Source organism: Lytechinus variegatus, chromosome 7, assembly GCF_018143015.1.
Source record: "Lytechinus variegatus isolate NC3 chromosome 7, Lvar_3.0, whole genome shotgun sequence".
Taxonomy (NCBI): Eukaryota; Metazoa; Echinodermata; class Echinoidea; order Temnopleuroida; family Toxopneustidae; genus Lytechinus; species Lytechinus variegatus.
This window is the reverse complement of record NC_054746.1, coordinates 12347033-12371870: the sequence shown is the minus strand read 5'-3', so window position 1 is coordinate 12371870 and position 24838 is coordinate 12347033. Positions and strand designations below refer to the sequence as shown.

Sequence of the window (24838 nt, the reverse complement as noted above, 5' to 3'; positions counted from 1 at the left end):
TAAATGGCTCATTAAATATGTCAGATTTAGTTTCTTCATTGTAATTAGACGCTAATAGGTTTCAGTCAGCTATCTCATTTGAAACGTTGTAAACAAACTGCATAACAAACTAGTCTGCTCTTATTTAGGATATGCTGTCATTTGGACGACCAGGGAAATTGCTGATTGGTCTACACCCACTTCGTCTACTTTCGGTTTGGTCTTATTGCAAATGGTCGCGGACCGATCTTATTGCCGTCTGCTCATTTACCAGTTTGTTTACTTCCAGTTAGGATATATTCATCTAATATCTACTTGGACTAAGGTCATGTTTATGCTTCCACTTTTCAGGCCAGAATCAGCGTTTCCAAACGTGATTAGTCCAAAACACGGTTGCGTCCATGCTTACTTTCATTTAAACGCTGTTTCAAAACGCCGATCGTAAACTCACAAAAAGGTGCGTTTGTAAACGTCGTTTGACCAGAATCAAGCTTTCTGGGGAAGTATAAACAGAACTACGATTGTAAACGTGTTTAAATGACGTCATTTGGTACATGCTTCCGGTGAGATGAAAATCCGCGGGCAAATACAGTCGTATTGCTCCATGTTATCTCCACGTAATAACAACAATCGGCAAAAAAAACCTTTGAAAAAAGGCGCGCTCAATTTGACCTCGCTTTACGATGCGAAGCCAGCTGGAGATCGTGATTTGCTCTGAAAAGTTAAGCATAAACAGCACTCTCAGAACCACGTTTACGATCGGCATTTTGAATTGATGTTTGAAATCACTGATTCTGTCCTTGCAATGGAAGCATAAACACACCCTTAGACTATCAGAAAGATCAAATGCTTTAAGACCAATCAAATCAAAATCATTGACTAGACGGGTCCTCATTCCCACAGGTTTTGTAGGATAGGGATATTTCCTTGGATAACAACAGCATGAAATCAGAATGAAACCATTTTTTTACATGGTCTGGTTAAAAGAAAATAAAAAGATACCCATCACAGGTATTCTAATACTGTGTCCATGATTCCCACAAACTTTTGTATAATTATCAAACAAATTTGTGTCTAATTACAGGATAATACAAACTCCACTCTCTTTGGCTGTAATTTAAATCAAGGACATGGAGTAACCACATAGGAATACCCATTTTTTGTATATTCATCAAACTTCTTTATGTCTAATTACAGGCTAATTCAAACTTTACTCTCTTTTGTGCTTAATCAAAATCAAGGGGATAAAATAAGGACACAGGAATACACACTTCTTGTATAATCATCAAACAACTTTTTGTCTAATTACAGGATAATACAAACTTTACTCTTTGGTGTTTTTAATAAAAATAACGCTTACTCAATGACTTAATGGAACACACACACACAAGTCATTTTAGTCAATTTTGGAATTTATATTCTTTCAATTCTGTGACTTATGAATTATGGTTCCTCAGGCCATCAATACAGCACAAAATGGGAAAATTTGTGAAGGGCAAAAATTACCCAATGCCAGGCATTGAGGCTAATTAATTGGCCTTAGTTCAATTTGAGCCCTGCTATGGAGTATTTATCAATAAAAGAAACTTTATCCAGAAAGTACAGATTGATCAAAATTTGTGTTAACATGAATATATTTGCCTAAACTTACAGTGTTATAACCTATAGGATTTGGATAGGAGGGAACCTTGGGGGACTCAGACATGGACATCACCCCACCCCCCCCCAAAAAAAAGGACTAAGAAAAAATGGAGAAAAAAAAGAAAGGCGAAGGCTGAAATACAGTATTATTTTCTGAATATTATATGAAAATCTATCAAAAATTAATTTTTGCTTGCTTGCTTTTTAATATTTTTTTTGCCCCATATGCCATGTCTGGCCCCTACAAATTTTTGGCTCATAACGCTACCGGTATAACCACGTTGAATATAATCAAACAGACTTGGCAACTTGTAGTTCTAACCTGTTTGTAGGAAGTGTCACTCCTTGTCTAAATTCTGTAAAAATCATTAACCTGTGCAAGCTTCACTGCAAAGTGGTGCATTCTTTGATTTTTTAAGAGGACTGCTGATATTTCAATTTGTAGAAATGGAAGGAAACCTTAAGAGTTGAGATTTCCCACAGAGATACCCATTTCCTTACTTCATCAGAACGAGGTGTAAATATTTTGATAAGTGGATTCTTCATATGTATGACTAGTCTTAAAGTGTTAAAATGTCACCACAATAGTATAGAATTATCAGTAAAACATTTTCTTATTCATTCATTATTGCAGTTTGATGGGTAGTTGCAAGATTAATTGTAATTATTTGGGGGTTGACTTATTTCAGGTAGATTTTGAAAAGAATCTCACCAAATTGATTTTTAAAAATATTATACCACAAAACAAAAGGAATACCTTGTGATGATTTTGATGCAATTAATGAGGACACTTTTATGTTGAGCAAATAAACAAGAGATACGATTCTTATAAACATTTATAAACACTTCTTACATAGTATTTCTTGTCATAACTTATCAGTATCACCATTTAGTTTTCAAATGGGAAGGAAACGGTTACCTGTACAAGATATCTGTTCCTTTCATGTCATAATAAATCATAAAGGTGGTTGTGAAATGTTCATACAAGGGGAGCATTTCATGAAACAACTAGTTCAGTGATTTTCACTGACAACTGTTATAAGCTACTGAAATCCTTACATCTGATTGGCTCAGAACAAATTGGTCAGTAAAAACCACCAGCTATTTGCTCTGTGAAGCACTCCCAGGATCTTTATTCGCTGGAATACATCTTGTCTTTCTGCTCGTACTAACATGCTTCAATCACATGAATGGAACTATGGAAGTCATCAGAATCTTTGATTTCGATCGGTTTTGATAACCCACTGCGATGTATTCAAATAGAGATCTCATGTTCTTCCCTGGTAGTATCAAATGTGACACCATGTAATCTGCACTTTTACATCTCAACATAAGTAATGTTCTTGAATGGATGACCTTGGGGTAGACCCATAAAACAATATGGTAGAAGAAAAGGGGGTTTGAATGGTTTCATTTATTTCAATTTTCTATTGATGAACAAAATGATTGAGATGTAATAGAAACTCTGATGAAGTTTAGTATTTTATGAAAGGTTACCAGTGCACATTTAACAATATTATTTAAATGGAAAAATTTGATACGACTGTCCATTTATTGCAAGGTTAACAAAATATTTTGAATATTTCATCTGTAGGCATTATTCCACAGTTTTATCCTGAAATCAATTCCTTTCCAATCCTTGTAATAAACTGTTGAGGTTCAAACAGGACATATTAATTATTAGCTAGTGATCTTATTTTCACTGCCTTTATGCTCTGAAGGCACTTTACATTTTAAAACCACTTATATTTCAAATGTAGATTGAACCTCATGTAAATTCATATTAGGTTTACAAGATTGTATAAAATGCATCATTATGCTTGCTTAAATTAAATTGCTATTTTAACAATTTCCTTTGTTTCAGGTCCAAACCAATGCGAACTGAACTGCATGCCTAAAGGGGAACACTTCTACTACCGTCATGCAGTGAAAGTTATTGACGGAACCAGATGTGGACCCAACACTATCGATGTCTGTGTGGATGGGGTCTGCAGGGTAAGACTAATATTTCTTTCTCTGTTATTTCATCTTTCTATTAAATTTTCTGCCTTTTCTTTGAATTTGCTTTAACTTATTTAATCAAAGCTGACATGTAGACAGACCTGGTGGGTGCTTCATAAAGTTGTTCGTAAGTTATGAGCAACTTTATGGACGACTGGTGACTCTTCCTTTGGTACTTAATCAACATCAATGAAAATCTGATGTGTGTCAATTACCACAAGAAAGGATCCCCAGTCATATGTAAAGTCATCGTAAAGTTACTTGTACCTAACGAACAGCTGTATGAAACACCTACCTGGCCTATAGACACTTGTTTTATATTCTATACAAAACCAAGCAAGGTTGATAGTCAAGTAGAATGAAATATGCAGGTGTACTTCAGGAACTTGAGGTTGAAACCAATCATATCCTACACCAAAGCTCACTACCTGTTAGTAGCACAGGTCAAGTTCATTACTGACCCCATTCACCTTAAAAATTGACCGTGTATTTATGAGCACATATACTGCCATATGAAGACTGCCCAAATAGTCTTTACAGACAGGTTCCTGTATTACAGTTGAACCTGTGTATTAAAGACTACCCAAGGTTGACCAGAAGTGTGGTCTATATGAGCAAGTGGTCTCTTACGACAGGTGAAACCAGTAAGAAAAGTGGTCTAATTAGGAAGTGCTTTTAAATACAGGTAGGTTTGAAACCTGTACACAAAGACTGCCCAAGGATGCTAAGGAAAGTGGTCTTTATTTTAAGGGCAGGAACTTTCCATAGCCATGCTCCAGTGGAGGGAGGGTTGGGGGATTTAAGGGATACCAAACCTGTGGTCTTTACAGACAAGTGGCCCTTTTATATTATACAGGTGGAAGCTGGAACAGGATTGACTTTATTTGGAATTTGAAAGTTTCAAATGGAGGAACATATTTTAATCTGCCAATGGAGTTAAGGAATGCAGACATGAAATTAAAAATTAAAGAACGCAGACATGAAATTAAATTTCTGTTTCTAAGTTTGGGGTCAAAAACTATGAATGAACTAACCTTGATTTGGCTGTATATGACCTTTCAGCAACCACCTGAAACTCTTCTGTTGAAAAAGAGAAAAAATATAGCCTTGATGAAGCTGCTTTGATTAACTACTTAATGATATAAATGAGCAGATGAGGAGAAAAGTTGATTTTACAGGACATTTTGGAGACTGACAAAAATTGGTTAAATGTCTTTAATTTCACACACTGATTGGATTTAAACGGGTCTGGGTTCAAGCTCCTGCTTCAACTTGACACCTCAGTGGTATTGATGTAGGAGCTTTTTGAGTGGCTTGTTTCCTGATAGTGCAGAGGAAATAGATCATTTAGAAACCATCACAACAATGTTACCTATGTCTGCTGCAACCGGGTAGCCAGGATTTCATTTTGGAGGTGGCGGTAAATGCACGCGAAGCGTGCCAACACTTACAGAGCGCGCGAAGCGCGCTCCCTAGGGGATGGGTGCAGGGAGGGGGAGTTTCCCCCTCCCGCGCGAAGCGCGAAGCTTTTAGTGTTTCATAAATTGAAATGAAAAGGAGCCGTTTCTCTTGTCTCTAGTACCTCCAATTCGGTTGACTATATTGCGATTTTGAACCTTGTTTTCAAAAGTGATTGTGAACGCATAAAAGAGGTATACAATGGAGGAAATTAAAATAACTCCGCGCGAAGCGCGGAAGCTAAAGTGTTTTATCAATTTTTCTTGCCATAAAAGGGTCCCGAGAAAAGGGTATTCTCAAAGATATATTGAAACTTTCTTTGGAAAGATCAGATTTGATTACAAACAATTTAGCATCAGTGCATATTTTTAACTCGCAAAACAGAGGAGAAGATTGGTAGAGGAAGATATTCCTCCCCGCGCAGAGCAATGAAACTCTGAAATTTCAAAGGGCGGACGTTTCATCAAATGTAGATATCTCTAATACCCAATCATCTCTAATTCAATTGATTTTCTAAGATTATTGAACTTCATTACAAGGAAAATAGTGCGCATAAAGTTGAAACTTCTGTGATTTATTGAAATTATCTATCTATATAATAAAGGATGATTATTTTTTTTTTACTTATCCTGAAGCGCTTCATTTTGAATATAAAGAAACTTAAGTGTCATTCAAAATTTCAAACTGAGGGCGCAAAACAGGACAGGAGATGAATGTATACAGGGAAATGACATTTCGCACAAACCGTGTCACCCCATCACTGAGAGCGTTCCCATAACAACAAGATCGCTTTATTAGAAGTAATTACATCAATGTAATTTTTTAATATGAAATAAAGACGGTAAAAGAATAAATATGAGAAAAAAAATCATTAAAATCAAATAAGGAAGTGTGAAAGTTCTTTTGTGTTACAGATTGAAGAGTGAAGTGATCTAAAATTCAGAGTTCTAAGAAATATGATGGAAAGCTACAGGTTTAGGTTTAACTTTTCTGTATTCTCTGCATCATGGTGAGCTCACTGTGTGAATACGGTACGGTATGCAACTAAATAAAATAATTTACTTGGCAACGATTAATAGTGATTCACCATGGTAACGACACATGATATAACAGGTGTCAACCTGACTTAATTCTTTTGACACAGGTACACTGTATCTGTTAAAATTGATCAATGAATAATACCACTAAACTATTTTACTGGTATGTTGACATTGGTTTATTCAAAGTGTAAACATACTTTCAAAAACTTTATTGATAGTGTATGATTTAGCTCATAATTTTAATGATTATTGATTGACAATGGGGCAATTTTATCAAATTTTTTTCTTAAGAGCACACCTGAAAGGTTTTGCATAAGACAAGTTTGGTTATTGATTTGCTTTTGGAAGCTCCACAGCATTATTCGAATTCTTCATTAAATGACACAGATATCTGATTTTGAAAAAACCATTTATTTCTATTTGTTTATTTCTAACATTTTGAAATTATCTATTTCTCTTCATCTCCAGAGACGATAAAAAATAAAAAACAAAGTATGATTTTAAAAAAAGCTCAACTATAACTAAGCCTTGAAAATAATTGCTTGCATACAGGGGACTACATTTATACTTTGTGAAGGTTTGTATCCATTTGGTTTACTAGCATATTTCTGATTTTTAGATTGTCCAACACCATTCAGCTAATTGTTACTTGGTGTAACGTCCAGATGGTCTGATTTGCAATTCCCCTGCTTACCTTTTTTTGCACTTTGTCAATTAAGATTTGGTTCATAAACTTTTCACCAAATTATGTAGACTAAGCGGTGTTAGACCAAGTGGATATTAGACCAAATGGGTATAGCCTTACTGGAAATGAGACAAATTGGTAAATGGATTAAGTGGCAGTCAGACCAAATGGAATGGAGATGAACAGGTGGTAGACCAGGGCCCATTGCATAAATGTTACCACTTTGCCATCCAATGGTAACTTGCATGGAATCCTTGATTCTGATTGGCTGTTAATCATCGTTACCATGGTAGTTACTATTGGATAGCAACGGGGCCCAAGTGGATAACCCATTTACTGTCTATGGTGCAGGCAAAAATTTAAATTTTTATTTTGGGGGGCCATTTACAAATTACTAATTTTAGCAAAAATTTAAATTTTTATTTCAGGGGGCCATTCACATATTACTGACTAATAACATTGCAATGAATGAGGATTTTACAGGGCTTCCATTTGAGTTTCCAGTGCTCTTTTGAGCATTTCAGGAGCAAAATTGCCCTGAGCCTCCATGACATCCCCCCTACAGTATACACCCATACTGTTATCATGTGGTATACAAGCCCTCTTGCCTCTCCCCCAATAATAGGTCAAGTGCATCATCAATGACTTGCACGAATCTAACTTGTCATCTGTACTTTAGAAACCAAGAAATGCGGTTTGTACTTTAGGCATAGATTAATGTACCCCCTGCTCGTGAATGCTCTTGTGAAACCTGATAATTCCATTACCCTATGGTATCACAGATAGATTGAGTTCATTCATTGACTTGAATGAGATAACCACATGTTTACTGACACTGGCTCTGACCTATTTTAAATGGTAATGAAACAGACAAAGCAATTATTTTTAGCTCGTTGCAAAAAGGGGTAATAAACATGAAATATTTGCATGGTTGATTAGGGGTGCGTCCAATGTTTTGATTTTGGGAGTTCATCTGAGGTTAAATCCATTGTTGCATTGTGATATGGTTATTACTTAAAACCACCGAAATCTTTTATTGTAATTTTTGGTAATAGATAGTTTTAAAAATCATCTGAACTCTGAAACAAAGTTGAGTAAATGGTGTAATAAATTTGGTGAACTTCAGGTAAACTATCCAGTGCATTGTTTTCAAACTAAATACATGTTCTACAAAACATCAATACCATATTTATATATATTACCACCACTCTGTTGTATAAGCCTTCATATTTCCCAATTATTGATGCCAACCATATCAACATGAGAAAGAGAAAGAAGTGTCTCACAGTTTTAGTCATCAAGCAGTCGTTAAACATTATTATCTCAAATGTTACCCTACGTGTTAACTGAAATAAAACTTTAAAATACAGTTTTTATCTGGTGTTGTGGTTTTATTCAGATAATTCACCATCATCCCTCTTAGTATATAGGTGTATCAGTGGCTTATCTAATTCAAACCCGATAATTCTTTATGTGGGCGGAGAGTATGTGTGGGAGGTGTCTAGAGTCCGCAGGGATCTTTAGTTACCGAAGAGGGAATATTAGTGTTGCCTTCCATGTTTTCATGTCTTTTATCATGATCTTGACACTGTTCAACATGAATCTGTCTTTGCAACAGGTTGCAACATTCGTGACCTACTTTTATATGAAAATATATTGAAACATCTTTGTTCTCTGTATGATTTACAGGATCTAAAAAGGATTGGTGTGGGGTCCCTCTGACATGATAGGTTTTGACCTGTAGGCCCGTATTCTGAATTCAGGTTTAATTTAGACCACGTTCTAACTCTGTGCTAAAATCTATTACATTGTATGTTTCTTATGGTTGCTGAGCTCTTTCTCTGATTCATCGATGGTGAAGACAGTCATCTATTTATACTTTCTAGGCAATTATGAATGATTTGAGAGCCAAATGAGTTGGAATATGATAACTGTACTGTTAGTGATTTATGTAACAATTGGCTATCCATACTTAAACCACAACATTAAACCTGAGTTTAAATTAAACCCAACTTTAGAATACGGGCCATGGGGTCTACAGGCTCTAAATATTTAAGTTAAATTTCAATTTTGCTTGGTGAGGAAAAAGTCTTAAATAATCAATAATATAAAGGGTGTGTGTGTGTGGGGGGGGGGGGGTTAGAAGTCTTATTAATTGAAATCATCACTCTCTGGTTATGTGTGTTCTGCTTTTCTGTTTAAATTTGATTTCTCGATTAGGCATGTCTATATGGCCCTGTCTTTTATTTCCTCTTTTTCTCCCCCCCTCTATTTTATTTTTAATAATGTTTGCAATGGGTTGCAGTATAATAAATCATTTTGATAATTATGTTCAAATATTCTATGCAATTTTATTTAAAAAAAACATTTGTAGGCCTACTTCTTTTTAATTTTTATGTTGATATTTCTTATAATTTGTGTTCCTGTTGTATATGTTTTTAATATGAAAAATATTTTGTTTGTGTTGATTGTTTCTAACATCAGATAATAGTGAAGTTTAAGTTCTGTGGCTGCTGGAAATCGGTGTCGGTATGTGCCTTTATGACTATACGAAGGAAGATGAAAGTTCATATTTCATCCAAATGAAATACAACCTTCACTTCATCATGAATTCTTGGTGGTATACCGTATCCAAATGCTCATCATTTTATTTCTTACGATCTACATGTAATGTACTTTTGTCTGAGTGGTGATCTGACTCAATCATCAATTTGGCCATCAACACATCATCATGTCATCAATACAAGAGATGATTTTAAGATGGAACAAATGATCTCTTGTAGCAGAAAGCAGTAACCAGAGTTGGCAGTCTTGTAGATCTGGGGCCCGTCTTATAAAGAGTTGTGATCGATCCTATCAATCGCAACTATGGAAAGCCAGCAAAGTCAACATATAAAATGCATGTTTGTTCAATTTTTTTTTCTAGATATGAATGTATATCCATAAATTTGTTGTGTTCATGACAACTTGGAGTTTTCCCCTTGTTTACAAAAGACATTTTGCAAATTTCCTGTAGAAAAAATTATGGCACTGATGGATTTCCATATTTACGATTGATTGGATCAATGGTAACTCTTTGTAAGATGGGGCCCTGATTTACAGTTTTTTATGACATATAAAAGTAGAAAAATGAACTTTTTATAAGAATGCAGTTTTCCACTCTGCCTATCCCTGCTGGAAAGAATGCTGTCACACAGTATGATCACAGTGTGTTCAAAAAGTGGACTGTGTGAAAATATTATTCACACTGTTAAAATGCTCAGATTCAACTGTGTGAAGGTACTTTCACACTGTGGACACTGTGACATTGTAACTGTTCACAACGTGTTCACATTGTTGATGATGTGAATATGTGATTCCCACTGTTGAAATGCTCAAATTGAAAAGTGTGAACATGTTTTCAAACTGTGGATGCCCTGACAGTGTGACTGTTCCCAGTGTGGTCACATGGTTGACTATATGAATATGTGATTGACACTGTTGAAATGCTCAAATGGAAAAGTGTGAAGGTGTTTTCAAACTGTGGATATCATGAGAGTGCAACTGATCACAGTGTATTTACATGGTTGACTATGTGAATAAATATGTGATTCACACTGTTGAAATGCTCAAATTGAACAGTGTGAAGGCGATTTCACTCTGGGGACCCCATGACAGTGTGACTGATCACAGTGTGTTCACATGGTTAACTATGTGAGTATGTATTCACACTGTTTAAATGCTCAAATTGAACAGTGTGAAGGTTATTTCACACTGTGGAAACTTGACAGTGTGACTGATCACACCATGTTCACATGGTTGACTATGTGAATATGTGATTCACACTGTTGAAATGCTCAAATTGAACAGTGTGAAGGTGATTTCACTCTGAGGACCCCATGACAGTGTGACTGATCACAGTGTGTTCACATGGTTAACTATGTGAGTATGTATTCACACTGTTTAAATGCTCAAATTGAACAGTGTGAAGGTAATTTCACATTATGTTTCACACTGTGAACACACTGCGGCAAACTGTTTTTGTATATTCCTCCAAACCCTACTCTGCTTCTTTGTCCCTGACTCCCTCCTTCACTCATTATCATAGTTCATGATTCTTGTTTTACTCTTGTAAAATATCTCCTGGGGATTCTTAACTTGGATTTTGAAACACCATTGATGATGCGTGTTCTATTACAATGTTAAATTTTGAAACATATACATATATTCAATGAAGACTATTTGATTAATGTTTGCTTCTGATTCATATATGTGTCCGACCATGTTCATTTTGAACCATACATCTAATTATCCTACAGAATGTGGTTTTCAGTATTCATATATCTATTTCTACCACTTCCATTTTAAACATTTCTGGCTTCCGTCACAAGTTCACCTTGAGCATCTTAATTCAGCTGCAAGTAGTGGTGCCAAACAGATCTCACATATTTTATCTTTTAATATTGTCTGGTAACAGGATTTAACCCGTTTCTGCACTGCTGTTATTGGTAAAGGTGCATTTTTATTGTCAATAATTATCTATTTATCCTGAAAAAATTAACCATGGCTACATTTTGTTGTCATCCAATTGGAATTCTCATTCATTTTTTTATCTAGGATTTTATGGGAGCTAAACGGGTACTTTTGATCTTTATGATTTCTAAAAGATAATTGTGTGAAACCTTTAAAAAAAAATGATATTCATTGTTATAATTTTATTTTGAACTGGTAAATATTTGTTTGATGCTTTTGGTTCATAACATCAATACTCTCCAAATAGATGGATTTTAAAGTTCTAAAGTCTATTGACAGAGTCAGCCTTGAAAAGATCAATGAATACATGCATATTTGTAGGTTTCACAAATAAAGGGAAAAATGTTCAAATATGTAATACAACACACATCTTTTGGTATTCTGTTAGCTTTTCGCCCAAAGGAGGCATCAAGAGATTATCTCAAATGACATTAAATTCGTAGACACACTTTGAATCAGGAATTTAGTTGTGCCATCCTGCATTTGGCAGGAAAAATCTGATTATTGTTCCACAGCTTTGCACATATACTTTACCATATATTAGTTCAAATCTATGATCTTTACAGATGTTTTCTGAAGAAAAAAATGTTTATGAAGTTTAAACATTGTCCACTATATAATACATACTGGGCTGCAATTTGGCTTGCATAAAAAAAATTAAAGTTAGATGGATATGATATTCAACTTGGGTAAAATCTGATTCATCAGTAGAATGAACATTTCAAGTACTAAAGCAGAATGTTTGTCTGGTCATATTGATTGTAGCCCTGTGAAAGAATAAAAATATTTTGAAATCATATTCAATTTCATCTTTTTAGAGAGGAAGAACAGCAATTTGGGGGTATGAGCTATGCAATATATGTAATAATATGAATTGTGTGGTGGGAAAAATATGTTTAATGTATAGCTTATTCATTGAACGTATGGTGAATTATTAGAGAAATTAGAAATTAAAAATTGCCTCAAAAGCTTAGTTGAATTTGTACTTTATTTGTGAATATCTGCTGGACTATCTTCCCCAAGCACATCTTTAAATCCTGTTGCTACATTACTCAAAGCAAATGCCTTAGTGTGGGGGAGTGTGTTTCAGTCAATAGCCCATCAAAATATCATCCTGCATGAGACCTTCTAAGAGAGGGGAAAGCAACATACAAAAGAGGAGATTTTCAAATGTGAACCTTCAAATACCTCTGTCAAATCTTCTTCACCCATCTTTGACTGAACATGAACTTTGTTCTACTTCGTTCAAGACATAGCTCATGGCATGCGTGAGGTATGACAAACTTACAAAGTTGTGACAAAGCCTACACATGGATCAACGAGAATGACATTTATATGCGTCATTGTGTTTCATGAAGCAGGGGCCTGTTTCATAAATACCTGTCCTCAATGTAACAGATGCTTGCAATCTGTAGGGACATATGAAACACCCACAAAGTTGTTACAAAGCCTACGCATGGATCAACAAGAATATTGTTTGTATGTTTCAGTGTGATAAACGAACCAGGGCCGTTTCATAAAGCTGTTCGTAAGTTAAGAGCGACTCTTGGAACGACTGATGAACCTTTCTTACGCGCTAGACCATCGCCAATGAATATACCATTTACCACAAGAAAGGATCACCAGTCGTGGTCGCTCTTAACTTAGGAGGAACAGATTTATTTAACACCCACCAGGGGCCTGCGCAACCCACCCCCTTCTACCAGGCTGATAAAAACTTATGAATCCTGGGCCCCATGTTACAAAGAGTTACGATTGATCCAGTCAATTGTAACTCTATGGAAATCCATCAGTGTTATAATTTTTTCTACAGGAAATTTGCACAATGTAAACAAAGAGAAGCACAGTAACAATGAATGCATGAATATACATCATAGTTAGAAAATATTTTGAACAAACATGAATAATACATGTTGACATTGCTGGCCGTCCATAGTTGCGATTGATCTGATCAATCATAACTCTTTTTTTGAGATGGGGCCCTGGGTTTGCAATCTCTTGAAATCTTGTAAATGTCAGTGGTAGAATTATCTGTTTATTTACCAAAATTCTTGTACCTTTCTTTTTCTTGGTTTGAATTTGATTGCAACATCTCTCATTTCCTCTTCTGTAATTTTGTATACACTTTCTTTTAATGTAACTTCTTGACATTTTCCTTTTGGTTGATGTTTTAGGTTCTCTCATTGTCTTTTCCCTTGTAGTCTTCCCTTTTAACATATATTTTTGAGAGGCTTTGGATCTCAAATATTGGTGGGGGGGGGGGGGGTGAGCTGAAACAATCGTGAACCTTTTAACCATTGATTTAGATGAGATTTTAGGTTTAGAACTTCATAGGCCTATATGGTGAATAAAAACTCCTTTTACATCACTGAAAATATATCTGTATACTTCGTGCTGATGAATAGAAGGTCTACTTCATACAAACAATCACATCATTCCTTTCATCATTGGTATACAAAATCTTTCTTTGCTTGCTTGATTTAATTTTTCTTTTGAAGTTTTTTACTTGTTCTGCCCATGTTCATGTAGTCCCTTTCAGTCCCTCTGTGCCTTCACCAGTTAAATGATGACATTGCTGTCTGCACCTACCTGGTTGACATTTCATAATACTTGTAATAACACAATATTTGTGGTTTTGTAAGCTTTTTAGTAAAAATACAAAAATCAAATGAAATGAGACATACCAGGAACCTGGTTCATAAATGTTACTATCTCTGACAAGATGTGATTTAATGATATTTATCATAGTAACAGTTGTTCTTATTGAATGAAAACTTGTAAGTGGTGATAACCTTTCATAAAAGCACGGGCCAAGATGTGCAGGTACAAAGAGGTTTATGAAAGGATTCAGTTCTATGTTCACATTTTTGTGACAGGCCAACACATTTTGGGATCTCTTGGGAATTATGATTAATATTAATGATATATTTTCCCCTTTAAAAAAAGAAGATACGATCAATATTTCCATCTTATTGTTGTCTTTACATCATTATTCTACATTCACTTGCCATTACAGTCTATTAAACAATTTTTATTGCTATGGTAACATAGCCCAAGAAACGAATGAATATTGTAGAAATATACAAGTTATGATTTACGTCCCTTAAGCTGGTATCTGATCTGTGAAGAGATATTGTAGAGCTGTAAATTGTTCATCATGGTCAAATTATCACTCAGATAATGATTTAGGTCAATGTATGATATTTTTGTCTGTTCTTTATCAATCTTGACACTATAACTCCAGCTTTGTATTACTTCTCACTGGTCAAACACTCGTGGGAGATCTTATACTTGTGAACTGACATTTCCATTGAACTCACCGCCTTTCATTGACCAGATATTCCTAAAAGCAACTCTCCAAGGGAGTTTCACTCAAACTCTCCCTTCTCTATTGTCAATAAATAGAAATATCTTTACTTTCCCAAGGGATAGCCCAGTTTGCTTTCATCTTCACTTGGAAAGAGAAACCGGACTTTGTAAACAAGGGGTGTTCATTACCAAAAAAACTTTGAATAAAATGTCAAGATCATAGGTACACTTTATGATCACACATTGCTATCTGTATTTAGTCTCTTTTTTTTGTGGGGGGGGGGCAATAGATGGGTATGGAAGAGTTAAAGGGTAATAGAAACTTGCTGAAACTGGCAATGATTTCTCCTTAAAGCATTTTTTTTTTACTGTAGATGGATTATATCAACAGACTAGATGAGTAATTGGAAGGTTATCTCACATATATTACTGGAAAGTTGTAGCTATCAGAAACTATTCTATCCGATCTAGAAATAATACGATTAAACCCGAGATTATACTCATTGGATACTGTGGGTATAGATTGGCAAGAGTATAGGTGGTGATGGGGCCCAATCCCTCAATTTGCAACTTTGGAGGAGGATCCAATTGTTAGTATTTAAAAAGAAATAAAAAAGGAGTATTTTGTAAAACAAAACAAAAAAGGAGCAAAAGCAAGAGAATGTATATGTTTTTAAAGTGATTTAGTTGCATTTACATATCTCTTCCCCTATATTTGTCTGCATTTTGTGCAATATAAGTTCCTTGATATGGGGCTCAATTTTTTAAGGTTTACCCTTCTTTAGGAGGTAAAATGTGAACAAAAAAGTGAATAGGGAATCATTTAGAAAAAAGGAATGAGTTTAGTGGTGTTATAAAATGATATGGTGATACGTGTATACAAAGCCTGCTTCCCCCTTCCCGATATTGATATAAGGAAATGAAATGGCTCACGTGCATTTTGGGGTCTGGTAGTCAAGACTACATTTTCATTCAAGTACAGCATATTGATATGATGACATTGACATGCTATCTTGATTGCAAAACAAACATACATGGAGAGATCAAATTGTGTTGATTGATCTGCTAACCTGAAACCATGATGGCATACCTCCTTGCTTGAACCATGGACCTAGGTCCATGCTGAAACTGAGAAATAAAAAAGAAGAAGTCTAGGCCCATGTTAGCTGTCTTACTGAATCTTTGACACCGGTCTCATCATACTTTCTAAAACTGGTGTACTGGAAACCGGTTCAGGCAAACCAGTTTGGAAGATCGCTTTGCTAGCATTCCCATTTGATCACTTGAAAGTGGTTTTCAAAACAACTCACTTGTATTTATTATTCAACTGAAATACATGTTAATGTACTCTTAAACATGGTTTTCTACATAGATGGTACAGCTATAATAAAATGCATTATGCAAATAGCCAGATTTTTCTGAAGCTCACACTAATAAGCTCTTAGCACCCAGGTATTGATTCTAAAAAGAAAATTGAAGTATAGGACTCTTAAAATAATAAGGAAAGACCGGGGGACTAGAAATGCCAATGTCAAAAGCGCTCGGGGATATTTCTTTGTGAATGTGACCAAAGGGGGCACATTGGTATCTAATGATGTTTACTATCTTAAGACACCTGTTAACATTATTTTCCATCTCCCCCCTTGGTACTCCAATAGTTTTTACCCATCGTGCCCATGGGCCCTAAAATCTTCAAACTATTTCCTGGCGTGGAACATAAGAACATCCCCCAAAGAAAAAAAAAAGGAAAGGAAAATGTAAATTTTCAGAAGAAAATACTTAGACCCATCACCCCTACGTTCTAAGGTGATTCGGAATTCTGCTCATTTCTAGAGATGGATAGAAGTCTAAATTAGCTCAGGGATTAGGCCCCCTGTAGGCATGTCATTGTGATGGAATGTCAATGTTTTCAAAGTGTCTGGTAAATCCAAAAAGAGAGTGCAAACATTTAGATGCGTCATAGTAGGTAATGTCTGACCTTCGTTTGGAATGGTAGTATTATTTTGGTCTTCTGCATCATCTGACTGGTGTCTGGTATGGTTTACAAAAAAAAAGTTATTTTTGTCCTTTTTTATAATGCTGTTTAGATAAATTGTTTCTCAATGAATAATACTCATATCCATCATTGCTTTGTTTCCAGAAAGAAATTATTCAATTTTAAAGAAAATTAAGAAAATTTGACAGCTGCCTGTACAGGAATTTCTTTGTGTGCCCTAATTCTCTCCTAAGGTTTGGGGAGAAAAGGTAAATAAGATATACTGGTATATTCTCCCATCAGCATGTCTAGAACACAAGATACATATACTGATCTTCGACAATCAAATTTGTCTAACCTCTGTAGTGAAATATTCAAATTCTTTTGCTAAGCCTCTCCTGATTATGATTGTAAATGCTTAAAAAATTTATCGAAAAGGAGTGCTATATAGTTTGATATTCTTTCTGAACATGCATGGTTCCTGCATGTGAATACAACTTGACATTTCACTTGTATCAATCAACCTTTTTCTGGTTAATTTGATTGGCTCTAAAGTAATCCTCTGTGATATTCTAGTAAGAAGTGATAAAAAACCCCAAACAAACGTCTTTGGTTTTTCAAATCAAAACACCAAGTAAGAAAACGAAGAGAAGAAAGATGCCCCAAAAGAGAGGGAAGAAAACTATAGGTAATTAATTTCTTGGGTATTATAAAGTACTTGAGCTTATTTTTAATTCCCTCTCCCCCCTGAAAAAAGGAAGATATTGAACTCTAGGTGGTTTCAGACCGCCTCAAAGTTTGTCAGTTCCAGGTATTTTCTGATCGGGAAATTTACCCGATCAGAAAATACCGGGTAATATTGGCAATTTGAAAGCAAATTATGCGTAATATCCCCGAAAGAAAATACCCACTAAATAGTAGGTACTTGGCAAAATAACGAGAACTTTTGTGGGGATTTTTCTAAGGTCGCAGGTATTTTGGCAATGTGAAAGCAATTTACGGGAACTTTAAGCCCAGCATGTAGTTGGGCACGGGCACCGTGGGTGGCTGCTGAGCTAGTGGTTTTGAATCTCGTGCCTTGCCTGCTTATCAGACCATACTGTGCAATGTGCGCATGCTCCTAACTTCAGGAATTTATCCCGAAGGGTATGTTTCGGGGCGGTGTGAATGCAGGAATAATTATTGGGTATTTTTTAATAATAATTACCAACATGCTTATATAGCGCATATCACTGCCAAATGCGTCCTTATGCGCTTAATTGGATATTATTACCCTGGCTTTAGCCTCGCAGCCTTTTACAGCGCGATGGCATTTCAAGGAATAAAAAAATTCCTGCCAGGTACCCATTTACCTCACCTGGGTCGAGTGCAGCACAATGTGGATGAATTTCTTGCTGAAGGAAATTACGCCATGGCTGGGATTCGAACCCACGACCCTCTGTTTCAAAGTCTGAAGACTAATCCACTGTAGTCTACAAATGTAGACCCACATCTGCAGTGTGTGTACCTCAGCTGATTCAACGAGTCTGCATAGCAGACTAGGTCTTCTGAGGCTGCAGAAGTGGCTCGCTTCGCTCACCCTTTCAGGCTCACCTCACGAGCCATTCAGAGTCTGCATAGCAGACTAATCCACTGGGCCACAACGCTCCACACCATTTAGCCTAAAGAAGTTCTCCTAATTTAACGGGGATTCTTATGATCGAGGCAGTTTGAAACCACCTAATATCTGTAAAACACTGTAGAAGAATAAGTAACTGACAAGGCAGAGTATAATGACTGAAGGATGTAGGACTTCACCCCCTGTGGTTTCATATTCTATGATGAGAGGAAGTAATACCCCTTTCATAAACCCAATTACTATGAATTAGGCGGCTAATAGCAGCATAATTTGGCCGTAAAATTGGAGGAGGACAAGAGTTATCCGCATTACTCTGATGCTGCTATTATCCGCATAATAGCGGCATCGGGACAAGATTTTGAGTTTATGAACGCATTTCCAAATAATGCGGATAATTGCCATGGTGCGGTCACAAGGTCACCCTTTTCCAACACAACCGCATCGGAGGGGGCGTGTCCAGTTGTCATGGCGATTATCCGCCTTTTTCAGGACGGGCGCTCGTAAAAATAATGCGGCTTATTTTCGGAGTTTATGAACGCAATTTTTATTGAATTATCCGCATTACTCTTAGGCGGCTAATTGGAGGATAGGTTTATGAAAAGGGTATAACATTGTGCATCATCTTCTTTCACTATCATGTTTATTTCTTGGTTTCCTATTCAAGTCGTGTTGCCACTTGTGAAGGGACCCACAAATAGATCTATGGCCATACCCTTCAAACATCCATGGTGTTCATTCCTTGTTGACATAAATGTTTGATAAGAAAAGTGATAAATGCAATACAACCAAAAAAGTATGATGAACTTCTGAAAGCCATGTTTTTTTTTCTTTTTACCTCCATATGGCTTGACTATTCACTGCAACTATAGGAAATATTTCGGAGATTTGTACTAAATTAGCACTTGGTCTTGTTTCTGATTGATCTTATCCCACATGGTCTAATTCGAGTTCTGCTACAACCAGTGCCGGCCGCACGTTTCTGTGTGGTCAATACAGATTGTCTACTAACCATTTGGTCTAATTTCCACTAAGCCCTTGAATTGTGTCTCAATTTTTGGTTTGGCTCTACCCATTTCTCCTATTATCTACTTAGTCTAATTATAACATTAGATGAACTATTTTTTGAAAAAAAATTACCGGGAAAAGCAAAATATAATTAGTAAAATTAGAGGGCATTAGACTAAATAGAAGTTAGACTAAGTAGTTATTAGACCAAGTGTAGTTTAGACCAAATGGGTTTAGCCCATGTGGTGTATGAGACAACCTGATAGAGCACACCAAGTGATTATAAACGCTCAAAGAATATTTGCATTCAGGTATATTAATAATGATTCAATCAAGAAAGGAACTGATTTATATACATAAGCTAAACAAACATGTCATTTTGAGATATTGACTTAATATGAAATGAACATGAAGGCCAGTATAAAATAATTAATTTGTTTGGCCTAACCCAATATTTTTGATTGATTTTTTTAACTTTAAAGAATGGTAAGACCCAAAGTACAATTCCTATTTTCATCCACTCCCTCAGAAATGATTAATGATTACTGATTGAATATCATTTTTCATTTCTTTGAAGTTCGATGTAATCAATTTAGTATTTCATTAAAATGACCAACAGCATTACATTATAGAATCATATGACATATCCAGTTTTTTCAAAGCTTTAAAACATCCTGAAACTAATAGAAATAAATATAATGTGGAATTAATCCTTACTTGGTTGAGCATGAATGGGCATCTTGTTCGAGGAAATCAAGCGTGATTTGAGTTCACGGCCCTGTGATTGAAAGGCAAGAGTCACAATGTCTACGCCAAGATACCTTTTTTTAATGAATATGGTCAAATCTATGATCATGATAATGAAAAGCTTAAAATGGCATGAAAAAAGGTATAGCCATGGTATTGAGTTTCTGTCTTTAACTTTTCGATATCAAGCATGGACATTAAATAGGCCTAACATTGAATAATTCACATGGAAATCATCAACAATTTTTTAATTAAATTTATAACAATTATACAACAAATTTGCTTAGCTTTTGTGCACAAATTACAGATTAGCAAAATGATACAGAAAATGAGAATGTACTATATTATTTGAAATCTGATTCGCACTTTTGTTAAAAAAAGGAAAAAAAGTTGATACTTGTATCTTGAAAGCGCAACGATGATATGACAGCATGATTCCTGAAGCTGAAAATACACTGGTGAGTCACTGCTGAAAGAAATTGACTGTTTCACCATTGGTATCCCCTATAAAAAAACAGAATTTAGAAGATTTTATTCAATTTGTCAGATATGAGGGTATCCCGGGGTCAACTTAAGGATGAGCAGTGGCAGAGGATAGCATCTTATTTATCTGTAGGGTGATTCATGTCTCTATTTCTCTCATCTACCTTAATGTCTTCCTGGTGCCAGTTGCATGAAAGTTTGTGTTTACACAAAACATAAACATATCGGAGGCAAGTCCCAAATACGCACTTCTGATTGGATAAAAATGAGGTTGTTTTTAATTTTGGACTTTTGTTCAATTGCAACTATCTGTGCAACAGCCCCAGATCATTTTACTAAGTGGATGAAAGTGGGAAATTGAACCTTATCTTATTGGATCGATGCCACCCGCAATAGGCAAAAAGTCTCCATTCCTTTGAGATTTCCTCCTTTTCTTCTTTTAAATCAATTTAAAGTGTTTTGTTTCAGGGGAAAATGTCACAGGTAATATTTTCAAGAGAAATCAATCAATTCATGTTTTGAAAATTGCCTTGTTTCATGTGATTTGATAAGGAAATCATCAGTAACTTGAGATTTATAGTTCAGGGTAAAACAGATTGTTGCTTTTTGTTCTCAAGACCTATTTTCTAGTAGGTTTAGAAATGTACCTCATTGCTATTCTTAGATGCGTTTCCGTTTGCGAGAGATGTTTTCAGATGTTTACTGGAATAGTTTTCTACCCAAGAGACTTAACCGTAGAAATTCTCCTTTCAATCCATTTATATCATAAAGATGAAGGGAAATATCACTGTTTGAAACATGCACTACTATTTCTGTCGACCAGACTTCCCAACTTTTGAAATTGTTTAACCATGATGGCAAACAAAACCTATGAAAATGGAGGGGGTCATTTAAGGCAAATAAAGAATTGTAAATGACTCAAGATAGTCATGGTTATATAATGGTGAATAGAATCATGCACCTTTGTAACATGTGCTGGAATGTCAGACTTCCAAACCTTTGAAATTGACTATAACCATAATGGTAAACAAACCTAAGAGAATGAAGGAGTCATTAATGGGGAATGAATAATTGTAAATTACTCAAAATACAAATATAAAAAGAAGAATCACATTTGCAACATGCACTTCTGTTTCTACTAATCAACTCCCAAACCTTCAAAATTGATTAATCATAAAAGTAAACAAAAACCTACGGGGATAGAAGAGTCATTTATAGTGAAGAAGGAGTTGTAATGGCCCAAAGTATAAATTGTTATACACATAAGAAAAGACTTATCACTTTTGCAACATGCATTACTATATCTACTAATCAACCAGACTTTCAAACCTTCAAAATTGATTAACCTTAATGGTTAACAAACCCCTATAAAAGGAGGGAGTCATTTAGGGGGAATAAGGAGTTGTGAATGACTCAAAGATGAAAAGGAGAATCACATTTGCAAAAAACGCGTTACTATTTCTACTCATCATCCAGACTCCCAAACCTTCACAATTGATTAACCTTAATGGTAAACAAACCCTTATAAGAGTAGAGGGAGTCATTGATGGTGAATAAAGAATGACTCAAAGATAGGGATGGTGAGGGGAAGGAAGAGCACCTGCTCTGAGAATCTGGAGGACATCAGGTGGATTCTGGTGACTGAAAATAAAAAAATGAATGTGGTCTTGAAATTGGCATTGTTCCATGCTGCTCTATGTTCCCCCTCCCTCTTCCTTCCCCCACCCTGTTCCTGACCTCTTCAGACTGTCTTCAGTTCAAAGATCTTTCTTCATCTTTTTTCTTTCTTTCTTTCTTTCTTTCTTTCTTTCTTTCTTTCTTTCTTTCTTTCTTTCTTTCTTTCTTTCTTTCTTTCTTTCTTTCTTTCTTTCTTTCTTTCTTTCTTTCTTCCTTCCTTCCTTCCTTCCTTCCTTCCTTCCTTCCTTCCTTCCTTCCTTCCTTCCTTCCTTCCTTCCTTCCTTCCTTCCTTCTTTCTTTCTTATTGTCTTTCTGTCTCTGTCTCACTACTCACTATTTCATCTATTCTTCCTGTTTCCTTTCAAACTTGAAATCATTTGTTCCTTTGCCTGTCTGCTTTCCTCTCTTCTCCCTTCCAGTTGTTTAGTTTTATAATTATTCAAGATTTTATTCGATTACAATTTATTGAGATTTGAGGGAGTTTTGTAATCAATATAAACTATGTCTCTATGATTTTACCATCCATATTTGCGTAATATTTTTGTGTCCATAACGAAAAAAGGGAAATGTACCAAGCATGGTGTGGTGTATTGTATATTACAAAAAATATTGTTACTAAACAAAGGTTTGGATTCTCAGCAATGAATATAAGATTGACGAAAGAAGCAGAAACTGTTTATTGCACCAATTATTAAAGTGGACCACTGACTTAGCAAACCAGGTTAAGGACCCTACTTCTATTGTGTATTTTGCACTGTAGAAGAACGTTGCTTTTTCAGATTTTCGCATTCATCTCTCTTTAAATAGAATTTAAAACTTATTTACACGAGAGCTCAACCTACACAGAAGACCTTGTAGTTCTTGATAGATCAGTCTCTCACTTATGTACACATTGCCCTTCAATGCTCAATAAATGTGCAGATTAAACTCTTATGAGAGTCTTTCAGAATAGTTTTGCATTTGGAATAGAAGCCCATGCTTTTGAAAAAGTTGGCAAATCCACACTCAAATGGGATTGTATTTAGAGGCTTAATTAAGATAGGATTTTGATACAATTTAGAGTGAAATGAACTCCAAGTCATTTATTCCCTCACAATGCTAATCATAAAAGAGTGGATTATTACTCTTCTCCATGCTATGAAATCATATCTGAAAATCTTTGGTGAATAATCAAATTGACTCTGGGAGAAGAACCCCTAAATTGCTACAAATTTAATTTTCCTTCCTTTTTCCTGTCAGGCAGAAATGGATAAAATCCTTATTTTGGCATGTGAGTTGCAGGCATGTTTAGTAATCCTAACATCTTCATCAGTGCAAAGTTTTTTTTCATCAATCAGTAAAAGTTCCACCCATAATGCAGCCTGATCTAATTTTATTTGAATAAGTTTTTAATAAGATAGGACCTGATTCAAGATATAAATATTCATCTAAAAACTTTTTTGTTTGCTTTTAGACCATGGTACATGCATGTCGTTTTTTATCATCACATATTTATGTCTTCTGAAATTTTGCAAATTCTTGTCCAAGTGAATAAACTATTAGAGTATAGAGCTGTTAAAATTCTTCAAGATTTGAATATCCAAACTTCATATAAATTTGAATGATGTGCTTTCCTGTATAATATTGTAAATGATTAACTTGTGTGTTGGCTCAGTCTGTAGAGCTTCTGCCTCACAACCAAGAGGTCAGGGTTCAATCCCTGGCCGCATCACAAAAAAAAGTTAAAAGATAGGAATCGCTGCTACCCTGTTTAGCGTTCAACAATCAAAGGGATAGATAGAGCTACATTGATCTAGTGCTGCACAATTGCTGCGGAGCCCAAGACCTATTGGGCAAAAAGTATTTTCAGAGTATTTTTATTTCAGATTTCATTTCAAACAATAAAATATGGATTTTCATTATACATTATACTAACTAAGCTAATTAATTTGATGATACATGTCATGATGATGTCACTTTAATTATATGAATATGTAGAGTAACTTGATGGGTTTTTTTCAAAGTGTTTGATATCCTTTCGGTCTCTGAAGATAGAATAATCAGGGGTGTGGGAGTTCAGATTTTTATCTGATTTCAGATTTTTTTTTCAGCTTAATTTCAGCTTTTTTGGCTTTCCTCTGTACAAAAAGAATTGGTGCTCGTTCTATTTCAGACTTTTTCACCACTCCTCAGCTTTTTTCAGATCTTTTTGTTTGTGACCAATCACACCCTTGAATAATAGAAAGATTGGGACATTGATTTGATATCTTAATTGAAATAATTATTTAATTACTTTTCTTGTGTTTCAGAGTGTTGGCTGTGATATGATGCTAGATTCCAATGCTGTGGAAGATATGTGTAGAGACTGTGGAGGTGACAATAGCACCTGTCGCCTGTTTGAAAATCGGTTTACAAGGAGGAAGCTTCCTGAAGGTATGTTAATGATGAAACCTGAAACGATCATTCAATAAATTAATGTGGTGTTGCAGCGAACTTATGATCAATTGCTAAGCAATTTTGGTCCCCAAGTCCATTGTATTTCTTGCAATTGCTTAGAAATTAGCAATATATTATTGCTGATCTGCAATAAGGAATATGAACTGATTTCTTTTACACCTGAAATGAAATTGCATCAGTAATGTTTCTCGGAACTCCTACTCTGTGTCTTGACAATGATTTATAAAGTTATTCATAGATTGTAAGCCATTATGTAAAATAGATCATGAATA

The 24838-nt window shown here is 35.3% G+C and overlaps 1 protein-coding gene across 1 annotated transcript in view; it reads left to right on the top strand.

Annotated features, from left to right (window-relative positions):
- LOC121418461 (papilin-like) overlaps window positions 1-24838 on the top strand; it is a 167206-nt gene that overhangs the window by 64530 nt on the left and 77838 nt on the right. The window contains 2 exon segments of the mRNA XM_041612350.1: window positions 3485-3615; window positions 24419-24542. Coding sequence (XP_041468284.1) covers window positions 3485-3615; window positions 24419-24542 — 255 coding nt within the window.